This window comes from Pongo pygmaeus, chromosome 7 (assembly GCF_028885625.2).
Source record: "Pongo pygmaeus isolate AG05252 chromosome 7, NHGRI_mPonPyg2-v2.0_pri, whole genome shotgun sequence".
NCBI classification, from domain to species: domain Eukaryota; kingdom Metazoa; phylum Chordata; class Mammalia; order Primates; family Hominidae; genus Pongo; species Pongo pygmaeus.
The window spans coordinates 25,474,050-25,498,592 of record NC_072380.2 but is presented as its reverse complement, the minus strand read 5'-3'; the positions used below and the strand labels follow the sequence as shown (position 1 = coordinate 25,498,592).

At 42.0% G+C, this 24,543-nt stretch overlaps 1 protein-coding gene across 3 annotated transcripts in view; it reads right to left on the bottom strand.

The window, feature by feature from the left end:
* The window catches only part of DOCK5 (dedicator of cytokinesis 5), a 239,090-nt gene that overhangs the window by 28,652 nt on the left and 185,895 nt on the right, over positions 1-24,543 (bottom strand). For 2 of the 3 annotated variants that reach the window (XM_054498518.2, XM_063669373.1), the window contains exons 32-40: positions 23,388-23,446; positions 22,948-23,102; positions 22,028-22,113; positions 18,942-19,101; positions 17,994-18,034; positions 16,998-17,088; positions 14,239-14,358; positions 6,744-6,833; positions 4,372-4,476 (exon numbers count right to left, since the gene is read on the bottom strand). In XM_054498518.2, coding sequence (XP_054354493.2) covers positions 4,372-4,476; positions 6,744-6,833; positions 14,239-14,358; positions 16,998-17,088; positions 17,994-18,034; positions 18,942-19,101; positions 22,028-22,113; positions 22,948-23,102; positions 23,388-23,446 — 907 coding nt within the window. The remainder of the gene's footprint in view (positions 1-4,371; positions 4,477-6,743; positions 6,834-14,238; positions 14,359-16,997; positions 17,089-17,993; positions 18,035-18,941; positions 19,102-22,027; positions 22,114-22,947; positions 23,103-23,387; positions 23,447-24,543) is intronic. The other variant, XM_063669374.1, reaches the window with a different exon arrangement.

The window sequence follows — 24,543 nt, the reverse complement described above, 5'->3', positions numbered from 1 at the left end:
GGAAGGAGAGGATGATGTAATTTTAAATATTCTGAATTCAGGGAAATATCCCATAGAAGAGAATGGCACTGAGGTTATATCACTCCTGAGGATTTTATATTCTACAGTACGCCTTTGAGGTATGTTAACATCTCTAAACTACTTTACAGTTTATAAAGCACTCCTGTATGCTATTAACTTAATTCTCAAAACTTTCCTGTGATGCAGGCATTATTTTTCTGAATTACGGATCAGAAAACCAAAACTCAGTGATTACGTGATTTCACCAAAATTGCACACTCGCTCAGCACGTGATTTAGACTAGAATGCTTTCGACTTGAAAGTCTGGTGTTCTTGATTTCACAGAATCACTGCTGTCTCTGAGGTCACATTTCTGATTTCATGTGACACACAGGCATATGTAACGGCTATGGCAGGGGTTGTTCTTTTATGTTGACCTGGATTAAAGCTGAGCTAACACTAGACCCTGATGCATTTAGACCCTACACTCTATTTTCAATTCAATTTTATTTTTTGAGACAGGGTCTCACTGTCATCCAAGCTGGAGTGCAGTGGCTTGATCACAACTCACTGTCGCTTCTAATTCCAATCCTCAAGCAATCCTCCTGCCTCAGCCTAATGAGTAGCTAGGACCACAGCACATGCTACCATGCCTGGCTAATTTTTAAAACAATTTTTTGTAGAGATGGGGTCATGCTATGATGCCCAGGCTGGCCTCGAACTGCTGGTCTCAAACTCCTGGGCTCAAGCAAGCCTCCTGCCTTGGCCTACCAGTGCTGGGATTACAGGCATGAGTCACCAAGCTTGGCCTCAGACCTTCCACTCTTTATTCTCTTTCCTCTGCCTGGTCCATCTCATCCCCAACCACGGTTATTTTAACTCCATATAAGTAACACACCAACTTTTCCCTCCTGTCTGTAAGTTCACTTGAGTTCCAGATCTATACAGCTAATGGTTGACTTGTGCCTCTCGGATGTTCCAAATCTACCTCCCCTTGAGTACGTGCAAAACCAAACTTTTGCAAACACTTTAGAAAGCCCTGGGAGGCCCTCTGCTATCTGGTACCCACAGCCACCCGCCCCATTCTCCCACCTATACACCCTCTTGTACACACTACTCCAGCCTCATAGCTTTTGGACCTGCTATTCTCAAGGTCTGGGACCTTCGCTCATCCTCTTGATAGCTGCATGGCTTATTCTTTAACTTTTTTTCTGGTTTTTGCAAAAATGCCATTATCTTTCTGAAGTCTTTCTTGTTTCTCTATTTAAAATTGTAACTCCATCCCCAACACCTGCCTCTCTAGTCCCCTTCCCTAAGTCCTTTTCTCCATGATACTTACTGAGTAGCTACACTGTAGGAGGCAGTGTTCTAGGCCATCTCTCATACTAAATAGTTTATTGATTTATCTCATTTTTTGATCTCTCCAAGCTGGAACATAAGCTTGATAATTTCAAGATTTTGGTTTGTTTGACTCTGCTCCCATGCCTATATTAGAGCCAAGTATACGGTAGGAGTTTAATAAATATTTACTCAAGGAATAAATTCATTCTCTCCTCCACGACTCTGGCCTTTTCCGGTCCTGCTGTCCCAGTAAATGGTTCAACTACCCCCTCCAATGATGCAGGCCAGAAGCCCAGAAATCATTCTTGACAACTCTCGCTTCCTCACCCACACAGCCCATCAATCATCAGATGGCTGTGACCTCATCTCCACCACTCTAGTCTTTCCACTTCTCTCTAAAGCCACCACCCCCATGTCCCGAGTCTAGCCTGTCATCTCTTTTCTGAACATCTGCAACGGTCTCTTAGTGGTTTATCTGCAGCACCTCCCATCCATTCTCCATGGATGACCACGGAGACAAAAGCCAGATGACCTTTCCAACACGAAAAGTCTGCAGCAGCTCCCACTGCTCTCAGGATGCAGAAAGAACACCCCAGGAAACCCCAAGGCTGTGCAGGCTCTTCCAGGGCTCCCCGCCTCCCCGCCTCCCCGCCTCCCCGCTGGCACCCCAGCTGTCTCTGTGCCTGCTGCACTGGCCTTTCCTTTCAAGGCACTGCCCTGCTCTTGCCTGCTGCTTCCTCTGCCTGCAATACTTATTCCTACCCCCTATACCTGCTCCACTCCCAGCTTACCTTTCAGGTTGCAGCTGAAACAGAGGATCCCTGGAAAGTCTTTCCTGATTTTTTAAATTTTATTTTGAGATGGAGTCTGGCTCTGTCACCCAGGCTGGAGTGCAGTGGCACCATCTCAGCTCATTGCAACCTCTGCCTCCCGGGCTCAAGTGATTGTCCTACCTCAGCCTCCCAAGTAGCTGGGATTACAGGTGTGAGCCACTGTGCCAGGCCCCTGATTCTGTTTTTTGGTTTTTTTTTATTAAGACATAGGCTGGGCGCGGTGGCTCATGCCTGTAATTCCAAAACTTTGGGAGGCCGAGGCAGGGGGATCAACTGAGGTCAGGAGTTCGAGATCAGCCTGGCCAATATGGTGAAACCCCATCTCTACTGAAATACAAAAATTAGCTGGGCCTGGTCGTGCACACCTGTAATCCCTGCTACTTGGGAGGCTGAGGCACGAGAATTGCTTGAACCCAGAAGACGGAGGTTACAGTGAGCCGAGATTCCACCACTGCACTTCATCCTGGGTGACAGAGCAAGACACTGTCTCAAAAAAATAAATAAATAAATAAAATAAATAAATAATAATATTAAGACATAATCTACATACAGTAAAACAGACCCCTTTTAGTGTAAAATTCTGTGAGTTTTGACAAACATAACCAGGATCACAATCAAGATACAGAACAGTTTCACTGCCACCAAAAACTTCCCCAGGGCCTTCTGCAGCCAACCCACCCCTGACCAGCAACCACTGATCTATTTTCTGTCCTGATAGGAAGCGTTGCCTTGGCAAGAATTTCATATAAATAAAACCACAGAGTATGCAGCCTTTTAAGTCTAACTTCTTTTACCTAGCAAGATGCATGTGAGAATCATGCCTGCAGTTGTGTGTACCAGGAGCTGACTGCCTTTGGCTGCTGCAGTATTCTGTTGTGTGGATACACTGAAGTTTGTTTATCCCATCACCAGTTCAGGGACACGTGGATTGGATCCTGTCTTTGGTGACTATGATTAAAGCTGCTATAAATATTCCTGTACATTTTTTTGTAAAAGGGTAAGTTTCTATTTCACTTGGGTAAATATTTCCTGGTTACAGATTCTTATAGCACAGGGTATCTTTCTTGGTTACAGTTTATTTATTTATTTATTTATTTATTTATTTATTTATTTATTTATTTATTTATTTTTGAGATGGAGTCTCGCTGTCACCTAGGATGGAGTGCAGTAGTGTGATCTCAGCTCAATGCAACCTCCACCTCCTGGGTTCAAGCAATTCCCCTGCCTCAGCCTCCTGAGTAGCTGAGATTAGAGGCATGCACCACCATGCCCAGCTAATTTTCGTACTTTTAGTAGGGACAGCGTTTCAGCATGTTGGCCACACTGGTCTCGAACCCCTGACCTCAAGTGATGCCTCAGCCTCCCAAAATGCTGGGATTACAGGCATGAGCCACTGCATCTGACATTCAGATTAAATTTTACATTCATGTGTGATTAAAATCTCCCCTCATGAGTTTAGGTTGTAAAATCCATGAGGGTAGGGACTATGTTTGACTGTAATCAGCAAGATCTTTCTAATGCCTTCTCTATGCCTGGCACAGAGTAGATGCTCAATAAATATTTACTGACTGAATGAATAAACTGTCTCATTAGGCACTGTTAGGAATGTAAATTGCTTGCTTTATCACTTGTTTTAAAATTAGGAGAAAGTAGATGGATAATAAATGTTTAAGCAAAGCTCAGCTCTAAAAGAAACTTTTCGTAAGAGATAAGAATTTTTGTTTATTAAACTATAAATTGAATATCACATTATAGACAATTTTGAGACGGCAGAAAAATACCATCCTTGTCATTATTATTATAATAAAATGTTTTATTTTGGGAGACGTGCAGTCTGGTTCTTGGGATACCTACTTTCAAATTAGCTCTGGCTAGAAACACAGTAAACAACGAAATACATCAGTCCACACTTTTCCCTGGCGTGACCCGTAGCAGCTGACCAGTGCGGGGGATGGTTCTGTTTTTCCCTTTTTCACCGCACCTGGGAAAAGTCATTTCACAAAAGACCTGCCAGAACACCAGGGGTGTCGGGGGTGTGGGGTGAAGAGGCCGGCCGCTCAGGAAGTGGTTTCCCTCCCCTACCTCCCACAGTGAGAACACGGGTCGGCAGCTGCTAATACACTGTTGCCCATCTGGAAAAGAAATGAGTCTCTTCCCTCCTCCTAATGGCCTGGGAGACCACCATCAGGTTTCTTACCCGTAGGAAAGAAGGAAAGCCCTGTCCATAGTATCCAACAGCAAAATATTCAGGCTGAGGCCTCATTGCCTTAATGATGTTCTCATAAAACGAGGCCCTTTTTTTCTGGAAAACAAAACAAGACATTCCAAGGGGAGGTTATAAGTACACAGTTGGGGGAAAAAAAAAGTCAGACTTTGTTTTGTTGTTTCCCATGTAACCCAGAGCAATGAAAGGTTTTTGGAAAACACCCTATGGGCAGAAAAGGGTTATCCTGTTCTCGGATCACAGGTTTTGGACCTGGGCTCCATGAATGGACGTTGGAGGGCTGTGACTCCCTGAAGGTGTATGCTGAAGTGTGTGCACGTTGGAATTCTTCTGCGTAACGGGGCAGTGCACAACTTTCAGCAGTTTCTCAAAGTGGGCTCAGGAACTATAAAAGGTTAAAAAGTGCATTCTGAGATTCACAGAAGGCGGCTGCACTTAACCAGACACCCATGGGAGAAGATAAAGAACCTTCCAAGGCCAGGCGCAGTGGCTCACGCCTATAATCCTTGCACATTGGGAGGCAGAGGTGGGAGGATTGCTTGAGGCTAGGAGTTTGAGACCAGCCTGGGCAACATAGTGAGACTCCATCTCTACAAAAAATTAAAAAATTAGCCAGCAGCTGAGGCAGGAAGATGTCTTGAGCCCAGGAGTTCAGGGTTGCAGTAAACTATGACTGCACCACTGCACTGCAGCCTGGGTGACAGAGTGAGACCCTGTTTTGAAAAAGTAATAATAAAATAAAGAACATTTTTAAAAAGAAGGACTGTGTAGTTCATGCAGGTGATTTGGATGAAAGTGTCTGGTAAATTATAAGTGCCCAGAAGGTGGTGGTGATGTTCTGTTTTTCAGTATCTGCTACCACCTCTATCTTTAATTCTTCACAAGATGAGGGGCTTTCCAGCTTTGGCTCACAAGGTCGGCCTTAAAGAAAGCAAAATAGCCAGCCAGACGTGGACAACTTTGAGCAATGACCTGAACCCCCTCCCCCACAATAGTTAGCATGCCATTACTCTTCTATCTAGGTGATGGTCTCGTCAAAATACTATTTTCTTAGACCGATATGTAACATGTTACATTACCAATACTTCAGCTCAGTTCAGTTGATGAAAAATTTTTTTTTTTTTTTTTTTTTTTTTTTTGAGACAGGGTCTCATTCTGTTGCCCAGGCTGGAGTGCAGTAGCATGATTACAGTTCACTGCAGCCTTGACCTCCCAGGCTCAGGTGATCCTCCCACTTCAGCCTCCCAAAAGTAGCTGGGACTAGAGGAAGGTGCCACCACACCCAGCTAATTTTTTATATTTTTTGTAGAAATTGTGTCTTACTGTGTTGCTCAGACTCGTCTGGAAGTCCTAGGCTCAAGCGATCCATCTGCCTTGGCCTCCCAAAGTTCTGAGATTACAGGTATGAGCCACCGCGCCCAGCCCAGTTGATGAAATTAATAAGTGAGTTTTTTGCATGTGAAGCCAGGGGCTGGTAATAGTACACCGGTAAACTTTTTACGAAGTGATCTTGACACCCAGCTCCTCAAATAAATGATCATTTCATGACTATGGGTAACCTGATCTTTTCTAACTCCTCTACTAAAAATTATTAAATTTAATATTATGGTTGCCTACCATTGGGTATTCAGAATGGTGGCTGCCTACCATGGAGCATTCAGAATGGTGGCTGCCTTCTATTGGGCATTCAGAAGAGTGGCTGTCTACCACTGGGCATTTGGAATGGTGGCTGCCTTCCATTGGGCATTCAGAATGGTGGCTGACTACCGCTGGGGCATTTAGAATGGTGGCTGCCTTCCACTGGGCATTCGGAATGGCTGCTGCCTCCACTGGGCATTTGGAATGGTGCTGCCTCCACTGGGCATTCGGAATGGTGGCTGCCTCCACTGGGCATTTGGAATGGTGGCCGCCTCCACTGAGCTTTCAGAATGGTGGCTGCCTAACACTGGGCACTCATTTTTGTTTTGCTTTATTGATGGCTGGGAATATGGAGGGTCCACAGAAAGAAAAATGTCTTCAGGAAGAATGAGAGAGCTGCAGACGGAGATCCTGAGGGATGTGGAAAGCGAGTCACTATTATCTGAAACTCGACATTCCACCACACTGTTGGATACAACCCCACTCCACTTCCAGAGATGTCCTGAACCTTCTCTGAAGGATACTTGGCAGAAATATTGATCAGAGCCTTTGGACTACATCTTTTTTCATTCTCATTTCAAGCAAAGTTGACTTTTCCATTGTAAAAAAACACCATTCATCCTGACTTTCAACTTACAGAAACATTTTCATGAGCGTTAATTTTAGCAACCCTGTCAGAGGCCTAACATATTTTGACCCAGACTCACCAGGAGGTTGCCAAGGCCCTCGTAGTCAAATACTTTGCTTTCGTAAGTCTCAGCCAACTCTTTGCTCAGCTTGATGGCCTTCTCCCACATCTTCAGAAAAAGGAAAGTAGGGTTAAAAGTGGAGAACAAGGCAGTCATTGATTCAGTGGCAAAAGCCAATGGCGAGTCACTGGGAATGAGCAAGTAGTCTGAGGGATTGAGTTTCAGTAGATATTCCTCATTCGCTTTATCCCTTAGATCAGTGAAACCTTCATTTCCTGACATCATAAAGACAGTGTATATTGGCAGCTTTGCCAGGGGCGTCTTCTGTAGTTCTGTTTGCAAGGACATTAAGAATAAGTACCATGTGTCACCCAAAAAAGCAATACTGCATTTAACAGGTAAAGCACCTACAGCACTTGAAAGTAGAGAGAGGAAGTTCTGCCAGCCTAGGTTCGGAGAGCATGCGAGTCTGGTTGGAGGGGGAAGGGAAGCTTCTGTAGGACTTTGGTTCTGAAATGTGTGTGTGTGTGTGTGCGTGTACAGGTGTGTGTATGGGTGTGTGTGTGTGTGTAGGTGTAGTGATGTTGTTTGTGGAGATGGAAAAAGGCTAACAGTACTGTTCTGTGGTGTTGTAGGAAGTCAGGGACCCCGAATGGAGGGACCGGCTGGAGCTGTGGCAGAGGAACATAAATTGTGAAGATTTCATGGACATTTATCAGTTCCAAAATAATACTTTTATAATTTCTTACGACTGTCTTACTTTAATCTCTTAATCCTGTTATCTTTGTAAGCTGAGGATGTACGTCACCTCAGGACCACTATGATAATTGTGTTAACTGTACAAATTGATTGTAAAACATGTGTGTTCGAACAATATGAAATCAGTGCACCTTGAAAAAGAACAGAATAACAGCGATTTTTTGGGAACAAGGGAAGACAACCATAAAGTCTGACTGCCTGCGGGGTCGGGCAAAAAGAGCCATATTTTTCTTCTTGCAGAGAGCCTATAAACAGACGTGCAAGTAGGAGAGATATCACTAAATTCTTTTCCTAGCAAGGAATATTAATATTAAGACCCTGGGAAAGGAATGCATTCCTGGGGCGAGGTCTATAAATCGCCACTCTGGGAATGTCTGTCCTATGCAGTTGAGATAAGGAAGAATAAACAGTCTCCTGCGGTACCCTCAGGTTTACTAGGGTTGGAAAATTCCACTCTGGTAAATTTTTGGTCAGACCGGTTCTCTGCTCTCAAGCCTTGTTTTCTGTTAAGATGTTTATCAAGACAATACGTGCACCGCTGAACATAGACCCTTATCAGGAGTTTCTGCCTTTTGCCCTTTGTCCTGTTTCCTCAGAAGCATGTGATCTTTGCTCTGCTTTTTGCCCCTTGAAGTATGTGACCTACTCCCTGTTGGTACACCCCCTCCCCTTTTGAAATCCTTAACAAAAACTTGCTGGTTTTGCGGCTCAGGTGGGCATCACGGTCCTACCGATATGTGATGTCACCCCCGAGAGCCCAGCCGTAAAATTCCTCTCTTTGTACTCTTTCTCTTTATTTCTCAGCCGGCCAACACTTGTGGAAAATAGAAAGAACCTGCGCTGAAATATTGGGGGTGGGTTTCCCCAATAGTGTGGAATTTGGCAAACTGTATTTCCATGCAGGGCACTGATTTCCCTACTTAGTGGATGAGTTTTAGGAAATGCCTCCGAGCATGTATAACCATGTAAGTTACAGGCTAAAGCACGTCCTCAGTGTCTGAGGCTAGCAGCCCAGATTGAGCCTTCTAACCCCTTTGGTATTTCATAAGCTGTCTCTTAGACAGATACTATTCAACTTGCAGCATCGGGTCACCTCCTGCTTCATTCCTGCTCACAAGGTGCTATGTTCCATTGTTCCTGGCTTCTGAGGGAATGTGTGCAGAGCCCACAAGCCATTGTGAAACACTTCAAAATTAAATCTTTTAAAATCATTGTTTGCAAAATCTGTCCCCCTCTGAAATCTCAGAATTCAAGAATACACAAGGGAAGAATAAACAGTAGCTGTAAGTTATTGTTGTATATTAAATCATGTATCTGGTCTTGGTCCTGAGTTCCGGTTAATTTTCTTAGAATTTCTCAAATAATAAGAGTGTCTTTGTTATTCCTGGTGTCCCCACCCCAGGATCACACCCAGATCTATGCTAATGAGGTGACTCATGGTGGTCTCCTAGTCTCAGGATGGGGGCTGCCATGCCAGAAATACTAATCATGTGACTAGAAGGTTAGGGCTGTGAGCCATGTGATATCAGCCCAACCTCCAGGGACAAAAGGAAGGCTAAAGATCAAGTTCATTGTGTAGTTAATGATTCATTCAATCCTGCCTGTATAATGAAACCCCACAGTGGCTCATGCCTGTAATCTCGGCACTTTGGGAGGCCAATACAGGAGGTTCACTGGAGCCCAGGAGTTCTAGGTTCTAGACCAGCCTGGGCAACTGGTGAGATCCCATATTTACCAAAAAAAAAAAAAAAAAAAAAAAAAAAAAAAAAAAAAAAAAAAAAAAGAAACCCCAATAAAAACTCTGTACACCCAAATGTAAAGACCATCGAGACTAGGAAGAGACTGCATCAACTAACGAGAAAAATATCCAGCTAACATCATAATGACAGGATCAGATTCACACATAACAATATTAACTTTAAATGTAAATGGACTAAATGCTCCAATTAAAAGACACAGACTGGCAAATTGGATAAAGACTCAAGACCCATCAGTGTGCTGTATTCAGGAAACCCATCTCACGTGCAGAGACACACATAGGCTCAAAATAAAAGGATGGAGGAAGATCTACCAAGCAAATGGAAAACAAAAAAAGGCAGGGGTTGCAATCCTAGTCTCTGATAAAACAGACTTTAAACCAACAAAGATCAAAAGAGACAAAGAAGGCCATTACATAATGGTAAAGGGATTAATTCAACAAGAAGAGCTAACTATCCTAAATATATATGCACCCAATACAGGAGCACCCAGATTCATAAAGCAAGTCCTGAGTGACCTACAAAGAGACTTAGACTCCCACACATTAATAATGGGAGACTTTAACACCCCACTGTCAACATTAGACAGATCAACGAGACAGAAAGTCAACAAGGATACCCAGGAATTGAACTCAGCTCTGCACCAAGCAGACCTAATAGACATCTACAGAACTCTCCACCCCAAATCAACAGAATATACATTTTTTTCAGCACCACACCACACCTATTCCAAAATTGACCATATACTTGGAAGTAAAGATCTCCTCAATAAATGTAAAAGAACAGAAATTGTAACAAACTGTCTCTCAGATCACAGTGCAATCAAGCTAGAACTCAGGATTAAGAATCTCACTCAAAACCGCTCAACTACGTGGAAACTGAACAACCTGCTCCTGAATGACTACTGGGTACATAACGAAATGAAGGCAGAAATAAAGATGTTCTTTGAAACCAACGAGAACCAAGACACAACATACCAGAATCTCTGGGATGCATTCAAAGCAGTGTGTAGAGGGAAATTTATAGCACTAAATGCCCACAAGAGAAAGCAGGAAAGATCCAAAATTGACACCCTAACATCACAATTAAAAGAACTAGAAAAGCAAGAGCAAACACATTCAAAAGCTAGCAGAAGGCAAGAAATAACTAAAATCAGAGCAGAACTGAAGGAAATAGAGACACAAAAAACCCTTCAAAAAATAAATGAATCCAGGAGCTGGTTTTTTGAAAGGATCAACAAAATTGATAGACCGCTAGCAAGATTAATAAAGAAAAAAAGAGAGAAGAATCAAATAGATGCAATAAAAAATGATAAAGGGGATATCACCACCGATCCCACAGAAATACAAACTACCATCAGAGAATATTACAAACACCTCTATGCAAATAAACTAGAAAATCTAGAAGAAATGGATAAATTCCTCAACACATACACCCTCCCAAGACTAAACCAGGAAGAAGTTGAATCTCTGAATAGACCAATAACAGGAGCTGAAATTGTGGCAATAATCAATAGCTTACCAACCAAAAAAAGTCCAGGACCAGATGGGTTCACAGCCGAATTCTACCAGAGGTACAAGGAGGAGCTGGTACCATTCCTTCTGAAACTATTCCAATCAATAGAAAAAGAGGGAATCCTCCCTAACTCATTTTATGAGGCCAGCATCATCCTGATACCAAAGCCTGGCAGAGACACAACAAAAAAAGAGAATTTTAGACCAATATCCTTGATGAACATTGATGCAAAAATCCTCAATAAGATACTGGCAAACAGAATCCAGCAGCACATCAAAAAGCTTATCCACCATGATCAAGTGGGCTTCATCCCTGGGATGCAAGGCTGGTTCAATATACGCAAATCAATAAATGTAATCCAGCATATAAACAGAACCAAAGACAAAAACCACATGATTATCTCAATAGATGCAGAAAAGGCCTTTGACAAAATTCAACAACCCTTCATGCTAAAAACTCTCAATAAATTAGGAATTGATGGGACGTATCTCAAAATAATAAGAGCTATTTATGACAAACCCACAGCCAATATCGTACTGAATGGGCAAAAACTGGAAGCATTCCCTTTGAAAACTGGCACAAGACAGGGATGCCCTCTCTCACCACTTCTATTCAACATAGTGTTGGAAGTTCTGGCCAGGGCAATTGGGCAGGAGAAGGAAATCAAGGGTATTCAATTAGGAAAAGAGGAAGTCAAATTGTCCTTGTTTGCAGATGACATGATAGTATATCTAGAAAACCCCATTGTCTCAGCCCAAAATCTCCTTAAGCTGATAAGCAACTTCAGCAAAGTCTCAGGATACAAAATCAATGTGCAAAAATCACAAGCATTCTTATACATCAATAACAGACAAACAGAGAGCCAAATCATGAGTGAACTCCCATTCACAATTGCTTCAAAGAGAATAAAATACCTAGGAATCCAACTTACAAGGGATGTGAAAGACCTCTTCAAGGACAACTACAAACCACTGCTCAAGGAAATAAAAGAGGATACAAACAAATGGAAGAACATCCCATGCTCATGGGTAGGAAGAATCAATATCATGAAAATGGCCATCCTTCCCAAGGTAATTTACAGATTCAATGCCATCCCCATCAAGCTACCAATGACTTTCTTCACAGAATTGGAAAAAACTACTTTAAAGTTCATATGGAACCAAAAAAGAGCCCGCATCGCCAAGTCAATCCTAAGCCAAAAGAACAAAGCTGGAGGCATCACACTACCTGACTTCAAACTATACTACAAGGCTACAGTAATCAAAACAGCATGGTACTGGTACCAAAACAGAGATATAGATCAATGGAACAGAACAGAGCCGTCAGAAATAATGCCACATATCTACAAGTATCTGATCTTTGACAAACCTGACAAAAACAAGAAATGGGGAAAGGATTCCCTATTTAATAAATGCTGCTGGGAAAACTGGCTAGCCATATGTAGAAAGCTGAAACTGGATCCCTTCCTTACACCTTATACAAAAATCAACTCAAGATGGATTAAAGACTTAAATGTTAGACCTAAAACCATAAAAACCCTAGAAGAAAACCTAGGCATTACCATTCAGGACATAGGTATGGGCAAGGACTTCATGTCTAAAACACCAAAAGCAATGGCAACAAAAGCCAAAATTGACAAATGGGATCTAATTAAACTAAAGAGCTTCTGCACAGCAAAGGAAACTACCATCAGAGTGAACAGGCAACCTACAAAATGGGAGAAAATTTTCGCAACCTACTCATCTGACAAAGGGCTAATATCCAGAATCTACAATGAACTCCAACAAATTTACAAGAAAAAAACAAACAACCCCATCAAAAAGTGGGCGAAGGACATGAACAGACACTTCTCAAAAGAAGACATTTATGCAGCCAAAAAACACATGAAAAAATGCTCACCATCACTGGCCATCAGAGAAATGCAAATCAAAACCACAATGAGATACCATCTCACACCAGTTAGAATGGCAATCATTAAAAAGTCAGGAAACAACAGGTGCTGGAGAGGATGTGGAGAAATAGGAACACTTTTACACTGTTGGTGGGACTGTAAACTAGTTCAACCCTTGTGGAAGTCAGTATGGCGATTCCTCAGGGTTCTAGAACTAGAAATTCCATTCGACCCAGCCATCCCATTACTGGGTATATACCCAAAGGACTATAAATCATGCTGCTATAAAGACACATGCACACGTATGTTTATTGCTGCATTATTCACAATAGCAAAGACTTGGAACCAACCCAAATGTCCAGCAATGATAGACTGGATTAAGAAAATGTGGCACATATACACCATGGAATACTATGCAGCCATAAAAAATGATGAGTTCACGTCCTTTGTAGGGACATGGATGAAACTGGAAATCATCATTCTCAGTAAACTATCGCAAGAACAAAAAACCAAACACCGCATATTCTCACTCATAGGTGGGAATTGAACAATGAGAACACATGGACACAGGAAGGGGAACACCACACTTTGGGGACTGTTGTGGGGTGGGGGGAGGGGGGAGGGATAGCATTGGGAGATATACCTAATGCTAGATGACAAGTTGGTGGGTGCAGCGCACCAGCATGGCACATGTATACATATGTAACTTACCTGCACATTGCGCACATGTACCATAAAACCTAAAGTATAATAATGATAATAATAATAATAATAATAAAAGAAGAAAAAAAAAGAAAAAAAAAAAAAAAAAAAAAAAAAAAAAAAAAAAAGAAAAGTCTTCCATTGTCAGTGAGACCTCTGCTCCATAGCTCCACTACATCACTTTGCATTTCCTTCTCAGGCCTCTACCATCTCACTTCTGATTCCACTACTCCAACTGAAACTACACTCTAGGGTCATGAATACTCTAATTGCCAAAGTCAATGACACCATCTAAGTCCTCATCCTGCTGGACCTCTCTGCATCTGTTAAAATAAATTTTCATTTTTAAAGCCCAAAAAAAAAAAAAAAAAAAAAAAAAAAAAAAAAAAAAAAAAAAAAAAAAAAAAAAAAAAAAAAAACTCTGTACACCCATGGCTTGGGTGAGCTTCCTGATTGAGGAACACACTGATTTGCTGGGAAGGTGCCTCGAGTTCACAGGGGGAAGACACAGAAGCCCCATGCTTGAGATTCTCCCAGACTTTTCCCTATGGGTCCCTTCATTTGGCTGGCCCCAGTTTACACCCTTCCTGATGAAACTGGAATCGTTAAATATAGCACTTCACTGTGTTCTGTTGGTTATTCTAGCAGACTATGAAAACTGAGGGGGCAGTGGAAGCCCCCCAGATGTATAGCCAGTTGCGCAGAACTGTGAATGGACTGGGGACCCCCAAATTTGCAGATGGCATCTGAAGTGGGGGCAGTCTCATTGGAGACGGTGCCCTGAACCTGGGTAGTCAGTGCTAACTCCAAGTGGTGAGCATCAGAATTGTACTGCAATACTGCGGTCATTTTCCTCTTTCCCCTAGTACAAAAACAATCCAATACTCACTTTGCCTTTGTCAAAATATGATATGATTTCTTGATACAGCTTCTCTTTAAGCTCTTGCTGGGTATAAACATAGTAACTGTCCCTCTGAAGCAAATGAGGCACACAGGGCTTGTCAGACCACTGAAAAGGAAGAAAAGCGACACACGGTTAATACAACAAATATTCAGCCCCCCAACATCAAGAAAATATTGTATATATATTTGACTCATTGATTTTGTATTTTAGATTATGTATTAAACACAAAAGTTACATATACACACATATACACATGCCAGCTCCAAAACAAGTATCATGCCAAATGGATGAGCACTCACAGCATCCCCCCAAAATGCCAGCGACAAAGCAAGGTCACTAACTGACATGACTATCGTTGTACTGGGGCATCAGTAACACAGTCAGATAAAAGGAACAAATTAGGAGTATAAAAATGAATAGGAAGAGGTAAAACTATCATGATTTGCAAACATTATGGTTGTATTCCTCACAATGCAAGGCAGTTGACTAAGAAACTGCGACACGCAATAAGAGAATTAAGTTACGCAGCAGGAAAAACAATATACTTGGAATAAAATTTATTTCAGATACATGGAGACTAAATATACAGAATAGAAGAATGGAACCAAACAAAAATAAGTCCAAAAAGAACATTTCTAAGAGTGAGCATTACAAGGAATATGCAAGACTTATATACAGAAAACTTTCACACGCCATTGAAGGGCACAAAAGTAGACTCGAACAAATGGAAAGTCATACCATGCTTTTGGATAAGAAAATTCTATTTCATTAACATGTAAATTCTCACTAAATTAATTTTTAAATTTCATCTTTCCAAAGTCCATATGGAAAAATAAACAAAAAGGAATAGGTAGGAAAACTCTGAAAAAGAAGAGCAATCAAGAGTAACTACCAGGTCATAAAACACACTATCAAGAATTAATAATTAATACAGTATGGTACTGGTACATGAACAGACAGAGACCCACATAAACGCATATACAATCTAGAAAGAGATTCCCTCCGCCCAAAATAAGAATTTAGTAATAAAGATGGGATCTTATACCAATAAGCCAAATGTGAACTATACTTAACAAACAGCGTCTCTATTGAATAGCAATCTGGGGGGAAAAAGCTGCATTCATACCTCATGTCTTATACCAGGATAGGAGAATTTAACTTCCTGAGTTGCCCAAATGAAAAGACCTACAGTTACAGACACGGGATTTCTTTCTGATCATGCAATGGCAAAATCCACAGTCAACAAGCCTCACTTTCTAAGCTATCTACAGTAAGTTTTTTTTTTTTTCTTTTCTTTTTTTTTTTTTTTTGAGACAGAGTCTTGCTCTATCACTCAGGCTGGAGTACAGTGGCGCCATCTCAGCATACTGCAAACCTCCGCCTTGCAGGTTCAAGAGACGTGCCTCAGCGTCCTGAGTAGCTGGGACTACAGGCATGTGGCACCACGCCTGCTAATTTTTTGTATTTTTAGTAGAGATGGGGTTTCACCATGTTAGCCAGGCTGGTCTCGAACTCCTGACCCCAAGTGATCTGCTGGCCTCAGCTTCCCAAAGAGCTGGGATTACAGGTGTGAGCCACCTCGCCTGGCCCATTATACAATAAGCTTTTTAATGCCCTAAACTTAAATATGAATTGTGAATTTCCTTTGGGAAATGGTGAGGGATAGGAATCCTGTTTTTAACTCATATGTTAGGACAATGCACATATATTACTTTAGTAACAAATATAAACCGTAAAAGAATATTAATAGCTGGGAACAAGACTAGAGGCAGAGACACCCAACAGGAGGCTGCTGTAGTGCTCAAGGTGTGACGTGCTTATGGGATGGACCAAGGTGGTAGCCAGGGAAATAAGGAAAAGTGGATTAGCCAGCGTGGTGGCTCATGCCTGTAATCCTAGTACTCTGGGAGGCTGAAGTGGGAGGATTGCTTGAGCCCAGGGGTTTGAGACCAGCCTGGGAAACATAGCAAGAGCTCATCTCTTTAAAAAAAAAAAAAGAAAAAGAAAAGTGGATAGGTTAGGGTCATGTTCCGAACAGAGGGGCCACATCTCTTGCTTGTGGAGAATGTGGGAGGTGGTGAGTAAAAGAGAGAAACTGAAGATGACTATGAGGTTGCCTGGGCAACTAAATGGATGGGAATGTTATTAGTAACATGGTAACAAAGTGAGGTAGGATGGGCTGGGGAGGAGCAAAGAGTGAGAAATAAAGGTTCCTTTTACTGCCTTGCTCAGTTTGAGCTGCATATTAGCCAATCGAAGTTTATATGTAAATCCAAAGTTAGAGGAGGTTCTCAGGGCTAGAAATAATTACTTGGGACTCATAACATTCAGATGTATTTATATCTAAGCTACAACATAAATTTATTTAGGGAGAGAATAAAAATAGAGTACTTCTATGGTACTATATTCACTTATAACTCATCTTTCTGCGGTTTTCTGCAGTTTTACACATTTTTTTATGTATTCATCAATGTGTGTTTTATTGCTTTAATCAGAGTCTCAATTACCAAAGGTTCATAAGTCATGCTCTGCTTTCTAAGGATTTTTAAATAAAAGATAACTGACATTTTCCCATACTTGATCTACAAATTAGCTGTGCCTATTTAGAAAGAATTAAAAAAACTTATATAAAAGGATATCCCTGGAATAAGGTTCTTTCCCATCAAAATTATGAAATATATAGAATTTAGTCTGAAAGGACACTGTACTCCACCCTGTTGAAACAAGCTCTCTGAGCCATTCACCTGCAGAAGCTCAGCGTGCAAGAGAAGCGTGTAGGCAGCTTCTGTGTAGTTCTCACAGTCTCGGTGCAAATCTCGAAGCTTGTACAGATATCTGGCAAGAAGGGGAGAAGGAAGCATTTTGTCACTCGAGAGTTTTGTAGGTTTTTTAGTTTTGTTTTGAGACAGGGTCTTGCTGTGTTGCCCAGGCTGGAGTGTGCAGTGCTCTGATCACGGCTCACTGCAGCCTTGAGCTCCAGGGCTCAAGTGATCCACCCACCTCAGCCTCCTGAGTGGCTGGCATGTGCCACCAGGCCCAGCTAATTTTCGTATCTTTTGTAGAGACAGGGTTTCACCATGCTGCCCAGGCTCGAGAGTTGATCTAGTGTTCAGCTCATTCCATAACCAGACCCCAGCCTGCTTCCCTGCCTGACCCCCTTCCCCACTACTGTACAGGAGCAATTCCTTCCTCTTGAGCCAAGAAGTCGGATCTTCCCCATTTCTTCAATACATTGTGAACCTCCTGCCTCCGTGTTTCTCTGACTCCACCTAGACTAGTTTCTCTTCTTTCTTTAAGGCAGTGGTGTTTAATGTTTTTAAATACTAGGTCTTGGACCCCTCTGGGAAGCTAATGAAAGCTATGGAATCTCTCCCCAAGAACATGCATATTGGTTATGTACAAGTTTGTTTCATGTTCAGGGATTCGCAGACTTCAAGCTAAGACTCTTGGGTGGGTTTTCCTGCCTCTTCCTGTACAGCCTCTCCTGCCCACCCAGGCCAGAAGTTGTCTATCCTTCCCCTGATCCCTGACATGACCTCACATAGGCACTCCTTCTTGTCATACTCATTCATGTATCTGTTTAAAGAGTTTGTTGGTTCAGGGTGAATGGAGTATATCATCTACTTTTAGGGGTCTCTAAAAGCAGCAAACATGGTGTTGGGCATAGTATTTGTTTACTGAAGAAATCAATCACAAAGTCATGGAATAAATAGCAGAAGCAAGAATTTCCTTCAGCTTACCTTATGTATATGTCCTCTCTCTTCTTTTCTTTATAAAAGTTCTGCCGGGAAAAAAAAAGGATCACAGAATCCCAACATAAATCAAGAGCTATTGACGAGCTCGCCACAAAAATAGCCAAACCACTATTGTTGCTTTTCAACAGTTTCACTTTTCCAAAGAGTTCACTGTTTCCCTTTAACAAATATCCCCATAAGAAAAGGGGATATTCATCCTCAGGATGCAAAGGCACAAGAATGATATAATGGACTTTGGGAACTCAACGGGGAAGGTTATAGGAGGGTGAGGGATAAACATTTTGGGTACAGTACTCGGGTGACAGGTGCTCTAAAATCTCAAAAATCACCACTAAAGAAATAACTTATCCAGCCAGGCGCGGTGACTCACGCCTGTAATCCCGGCACTTTGGGAGGCTGAGGCAGGTAGATCATGAGGTTAGGAGATCGAGACCATCCTCGCCAACATGGTGAAACTCCATCTCTACTAAAAATACAAAAATTAGCTAGGCATCATGGTGCGTGCCTGTAATCCCAGCTACTTGGGAGGCTGAGGCAGGAGAATTGCTTGAACCCGGGAGGCGGAGGTTGCAGTGAACCGAGATCGCACCACTGCACTCCAGCCTGGCAACAGAGCGAGACTCCATCTCAAAAAAAAAAAAAATAAATAAACCACCCAAAAACTTATCCATGTAACCAGAAACCACTTGTACCCCCAAAGCTACTGAAATAAAAATTGAAACAATCAAAAACACACCAAATTTATCCTCAGGGTCTGTGGCTGCTGATACCTGTGAGCTGAGCCAGCCATTCCAATTAGACTTAGGAAGACACCGGCTCCACAAAGGTGCCCCAGGGCGCCTCTGTGTTTGTGGGATCTACCTAGAGCTGAGCTGTAGGGTGCAGGGGCAGCCTGACAGTGCCCTCCCATCACCCCGGGGGCATGTCACATACCAGCACGTTCACAGTGCAGCTCATACGGTTCTCCTTGCTCTCATCTTGCATGATGATGGTTCTATAGTCCAGCAGGTTCTCTAAGAGGCTGCTGACCAGGAGGGCGAAGACCTCCCCAGAGCTGGAGAGGTATTTGTGTTTCCGGCAATGTTCTAGGAGCCTGGAGGGGCGGAGGGAGAGACAAAAGCCCAGGTTCCATGCTGTCATTCCAGCAGCACTGACCAGCACTGACCAGGGTCTCAGCAGCAGTTGGGGCAGGATTTGATTACACAGAATGTCAATGTTAGATATTAAGTGACACAGTTAAGCCGACACACACATCTCATGCAACACCTTCCTATCCTGTGACCTTCACTTCTGCTGCGCTTCTCTGTGGACTCGAATTCCAGTTTTCTTTAGGACTCAGCTCAAGTCCCACCATCACTTAGAATCCAAGCCCACAATATCCTTCTTTCAATGTCTGTTTTTGTTTGTGTTTTATTCAGTCAACAAACCCTTGCTCAAAAGGTTCCTGTGTGCTCTGTGAGGACTCTAATCAGTTGTATGAGACCATTTTTCCTATGTCTCTATTCTCCCTAAGACCTGGCACTCAGGGCATCCTCTGAACATTCTGGAATGCCTCATATGGATGCCCAGCCTAGAGGAACCTGGGAACCTAGTACACCTCCTGCAGTGCGGCTCTTTAGATAAAAGTGTTAGCTTCAGATAAAAATGCAGAGTTGTAAACAAGCAAACTGAGGCTAAACTTTCAGTCTAAATCCTGTCCCTTTGGACCCACATAGAGCCAAGTTCTGGGGCTTATTAGATTAGATAATTAAAAGAAAACATGGGAAAAGAGGGAGAGGGAAAGAGAAAGAAATGGGTCCAAAACATTAATCCAGATTTAGGGTTATTCTTGGGCACTGGAGACTTATGTATCCATATTTTTTCTAAGTTAGTGATCTAGGAAAAATGAAGAAAACAAAGTAAGATCCTTATGTAAAAAAAAAAAAAATCAGCTGTAGGATTAAAAAAAGTAGCATATCATCTGTAAATATTGTGTGTATATGTGCATAACTTCATTTAATTCCATATAAGATCAGAATTGCAAAAGATATAAACTGAGAGGTTTGAAGCTCAAATGGAGAGACTTAATGGAAACAAGATTAAAAAGACCAACAAAAGGTCTTGTCACTATTAAAAACAAAATAAGAAAGGCTTCTAGTCCTTTAAAATACAGACTATTCATCAATTCAATTCCTTTTTTTTTTTTTTTTTTTTTTTTTGAGACGGAGTCTTCCTCTGTTGCCAAGGCTGGAGTTCAGTGGCGCAATCTCAGCTCACTGCAACCTCCGCCTCCCAGGTTCAAGTGATTCTCCTGCCTCAGCCTCCCAAGTAGCTGGAACTACAGGCATCCATCACAGTGGCTCACTCTGGGAGGCCGAGGTGGGTGGATCACGAGGTCAAGAGATGGAGACCATCCTGGCCAACATGGTGAAACCCCATCTCTACTAAAAATACAGTTCAATTCCATTTCTAAGTATTCAGAGTGCTGGTTCCTTAGAGAATCTTCAAAAAAGAATACAGTTGGGAGCCCTGTCCTCAAACACAGACTCTCATCCCCAAAACTCCCACAAACAGGTGAACAACTAAGTGACTGAGGCAAGCACTCAGTTGGAAATGCAGTTGGTCAACACTAGAAAAGTTCAGGAAACATGAGAAAGCAATGGTCTAGAGTAGTTACAACCTGAATGAAGGGTAGGCCTGTAAAAATAATAATAATAATAATAGTAGGCCAGACGTGGTGGCTCATGCCTATAATCCCAGCCCATTAGGAAACCGAGGCTGGAGGATTGCCTGAGGCCAAGAGTTCTAGACAAGCCTGGGCAACATAGCAAGACTCCATCTCTACAAAAATAAAAATGAAAACCAGCTGGGCATGGTGATGCACGCCTACAGTCCTAGCTACTAGGGAGGCTGAAGTCGGAGGATCACTTAAAGCAAAATTTTGAGACCAGCCTTGGCAACGTGGCAAGACCCCATTTCTACACAAATAAAGATAAGAAACAGCTGGGCATGGCGACATATGCCTGTAGTCCAAGTACTTGCGAGTCTGAGGCGGGAGGATTGCTTGAGCCCAGAAGTTCAAGGCTTTAGTGAGCTATCATTGCACCACTGCACTCCAGCCTGGGCAACAGAGAGAGACCCTATCTCTTAAAAACAAACACCAAAAACAAATTGTAATAATAACAACCATGAACACTAGAGCAGCCAATATTTATTAGTCATGAGCTCTGCAACAGATGCTATGTTAGCACATCATCTCCTGTAATCCTCATAATGGTATCAAAAAATAGATGCTATTCTTGGAGAGGGAAAAAAAATGAAGTGTTGGATAAGCAGAATCACTGGACTAAAGCCAGTGACTTAATACATGGTGAAAACAGGGTTTGAAGTTCAATCTCTCACTGAGGCCAACACCTATTTGTTTTTAATCACTTTCCCACTCTTCATTACTCGACACGTACCAAGGAGGATGATGAGGGCAAAAGGGTTATAGGTGAGTGTGGTGGTGGGGGCAGAGGGGACAGTGGTGATAATGGGAGCCCAGAGAGAGGTACAGATGTGTTGAATGGGGTGGATGACAGGTCAGGAAAAAGACCAACCTGGCTGGAGACAGAACTGCTTTGGTTTTATGTCCTTTATGGGGCATAAGGTATTTTTTACATACACAGCAGACCTTGAAATATTTTTTTCCTTTAAATTGTTGCTTTGCAGTTATAATTAGAAGTGCTAACACTTTTGTTGAAGTTCAAAAATTTAAACACTGGGCAAAATGCCACCGCTCTGTGCACCTCCTCCTTGCCTCCAACTGCTGTGTTCTCTAGGGCCAGGCTGGCCAGGAAAATACCAGCACTTGACTCCCACCAGATAAACAATGTCAGCCGTGGACAGTATACACCCCATAACCATACTGAAGACCACAATGGGGGTGGTCCTAGTGACTCTAAGACTACTCAATTGCTCCATTGGTGCAACAGGACCCCTGTATTTCTCTATTACTAAATGACACCACTGACTTAAGGTTTTGTTCCTGAAATACTCACAGTTTTTCCAGAAGAACCTTGTATTGTTCGTCTCCTCTGCCCCCTTCTACCTCCTGGTCCAGCTTTGTGATCAGCTCGTTCTCAAACTGAAAGTAGGGGCAGAATTTCACAGGAAAATGTTGCATCCTTAGAAGAAGACATGGCCAACCTTTCTAGATTTGGCCAACCCATTCACTGAGTTGTGAACTGTTTCCAGCACAGACAGGGAGGATCACAGAGGGTCACTCATAAACTGTGCACCAAGGCCCTATCAAAATGTTCTAACAAAGTCTCATGTTACTTTGTCCTTTGCATTACGTTTGATTAAAAAAATATTATTATCCAAAACATTGCTTTCTGTTACAACTATGCATATAAAAATAGAATAATAATTCTTGTTTTTCTATTTTACTTCAGTTTCATGTCTAAGTCTCTGCAGTGAGATTGCTTTTGCAGAGGTCCATAGATGCAAAATCATCCTTTCAATATTAATACACTTTGTAGATAAGAAAACAGAGACACAGAGAAGACATACCAGGAAAACGACATTCTCAAAGCTATAGAGTAATGGATTAGAACTTAATCCACTGCATTACTTTCAGCTGTACTATAATAGATAGGTTTTTAAATTCAATTCACTACATTATTCTCTAGGCTATACTGAAACAGCCAGGATTAAAATGCATGAAGTTAACTTCCTTTAATTTTCTACAGACAGGTGTTGCCTTAGGAAAGACATGCAGCAAAAAGATCTTTTCCAGGCTCTGGGTTGCACTGTCTGACTCTATCTCTAATTGCTTTACACAATGAAATGTAAAGTGAACTTTCAGATCAACATGGACTTGCATTATTTAGGTTACTGTTTCTCTATATAGAAAGAAATGAGTTATGATTTGACTATATGTCCATTTACTAATATTACGCGGTCTGCCACTTCTTACCATATGGAAATTGCCATTTCCACTGAAATTGAACTCACACTGCATCATATCAAAGAAAATGGGGATTGTGGCTTTCCGGAGCTCTACTTCAGGGGTCAGAGTGACCTCCAGAATGGGACCTACCATGGATGGGATGAATTTGATTTTGTGGGGACCTGAAATGAAAGTGAATGAAGATATTAAAAAATTATTTCACTGAAAGTAAAGTGTTACAATCTTCCTCCACAAGGCCCATAAGAAAAGAAAAGGTTAAATCAACTCAATTCAGAAGTGAGTGACTCAGATTCTGATAACATGAAACCCACAAATCAACTTTCACTTCCAGACACACAGACAAATACATCTCAGGGTTAGCTGCATTAAAATAAAAAAAAGACTTCATTGTGGGATGCTTATCACTCAGAGGTTGTGATCAGGCCTGTTCAAGGCTAGACACTCACCCAGGTTATACCACATGTCCCGGATTCTAAAGCCGATTTCCTTTCTCATGTCCCCATATCTAGGAAGAAGATCATAAACCAGAAGGAGGATTTGCAGTAGAAATGAATTGCATAAAAACAGTAAGAAGGAAAGTAAAAACAGTCTGTGTCCCTCTTGGTCACTCTTAAGGCCCAACCTTAAGAGATGAGGTTCATACCTAAACAAGCCCCCAAAAGGAATGAGGCACACAGAGGCCGGGGGACCTTGACAACACAAAAAGCCAAATGGAAACGCTGAAAAATAACTGAGAAGATGAGATTAACAAACTCACTTCAGAGAGAAGAGTGAGGCACAGACAAAGCCAAACAAAACACGGCAAACACTGATGAACAGGAAAGTGAATGAAGTATGACCATACAGTACTGTGACTGATGTCTAATAGGCAGACTAAATACTTATATACTTTACAGATGGATATTGGGGTAATATACACCCATTCCAGTGTGTTCTTCAAAGTATTCACACTGGAAGGCTCTACACCATGCACTCTCAATGGGATTGATACTGCCCACAAAGGGATAAAAATTGGTCCTTGGGAGCAAAAAATACTTTGCTGTTTTCATATATATAGGCAATTTTTGAGGGAGGAACCAGAAGTAGAGGGACACTAAATAATTTTCCTAAATATCGCAGATATCCCAACAAGGGGAACACAACTAAAATTTCAAAGTCTTCAAATAATACATTCCTCAATTTATTTTTTAACGACAGTCTTTGGATTTCCAGTCTCTCAATGAAACGAAATGCTTCCCTAAATCTCTTATCACGTCTGCATATAATTCCATTTTGAATTCCAGACCAGGAATCTGGAGGGCATTTTAATGCAATGTTTGAGACCTGGCTTTCTCTGCTGAAACGGCAGGGAGGTAGAGCAACTGTGCTGAAGGAGTGCGCTTTGTGAAGCGCTATGAGTGAGGAGGTACTATGCCTGCAATTTGAGGAAGCTGCCAGCAGAGGCGCAGCTCTTCTTGGGGATGGGCATACTGACAGCCAAAGTCCGTCTCCAGGTACAGATTTGATAAAAAGCATGGGATGACTGATGGGAAGATGGTTGGGCCTTAAGAAAAGAGAGCTGAACCTGGGTGAATGTGAGGTCTATTAAGTAATTAGTTGAAG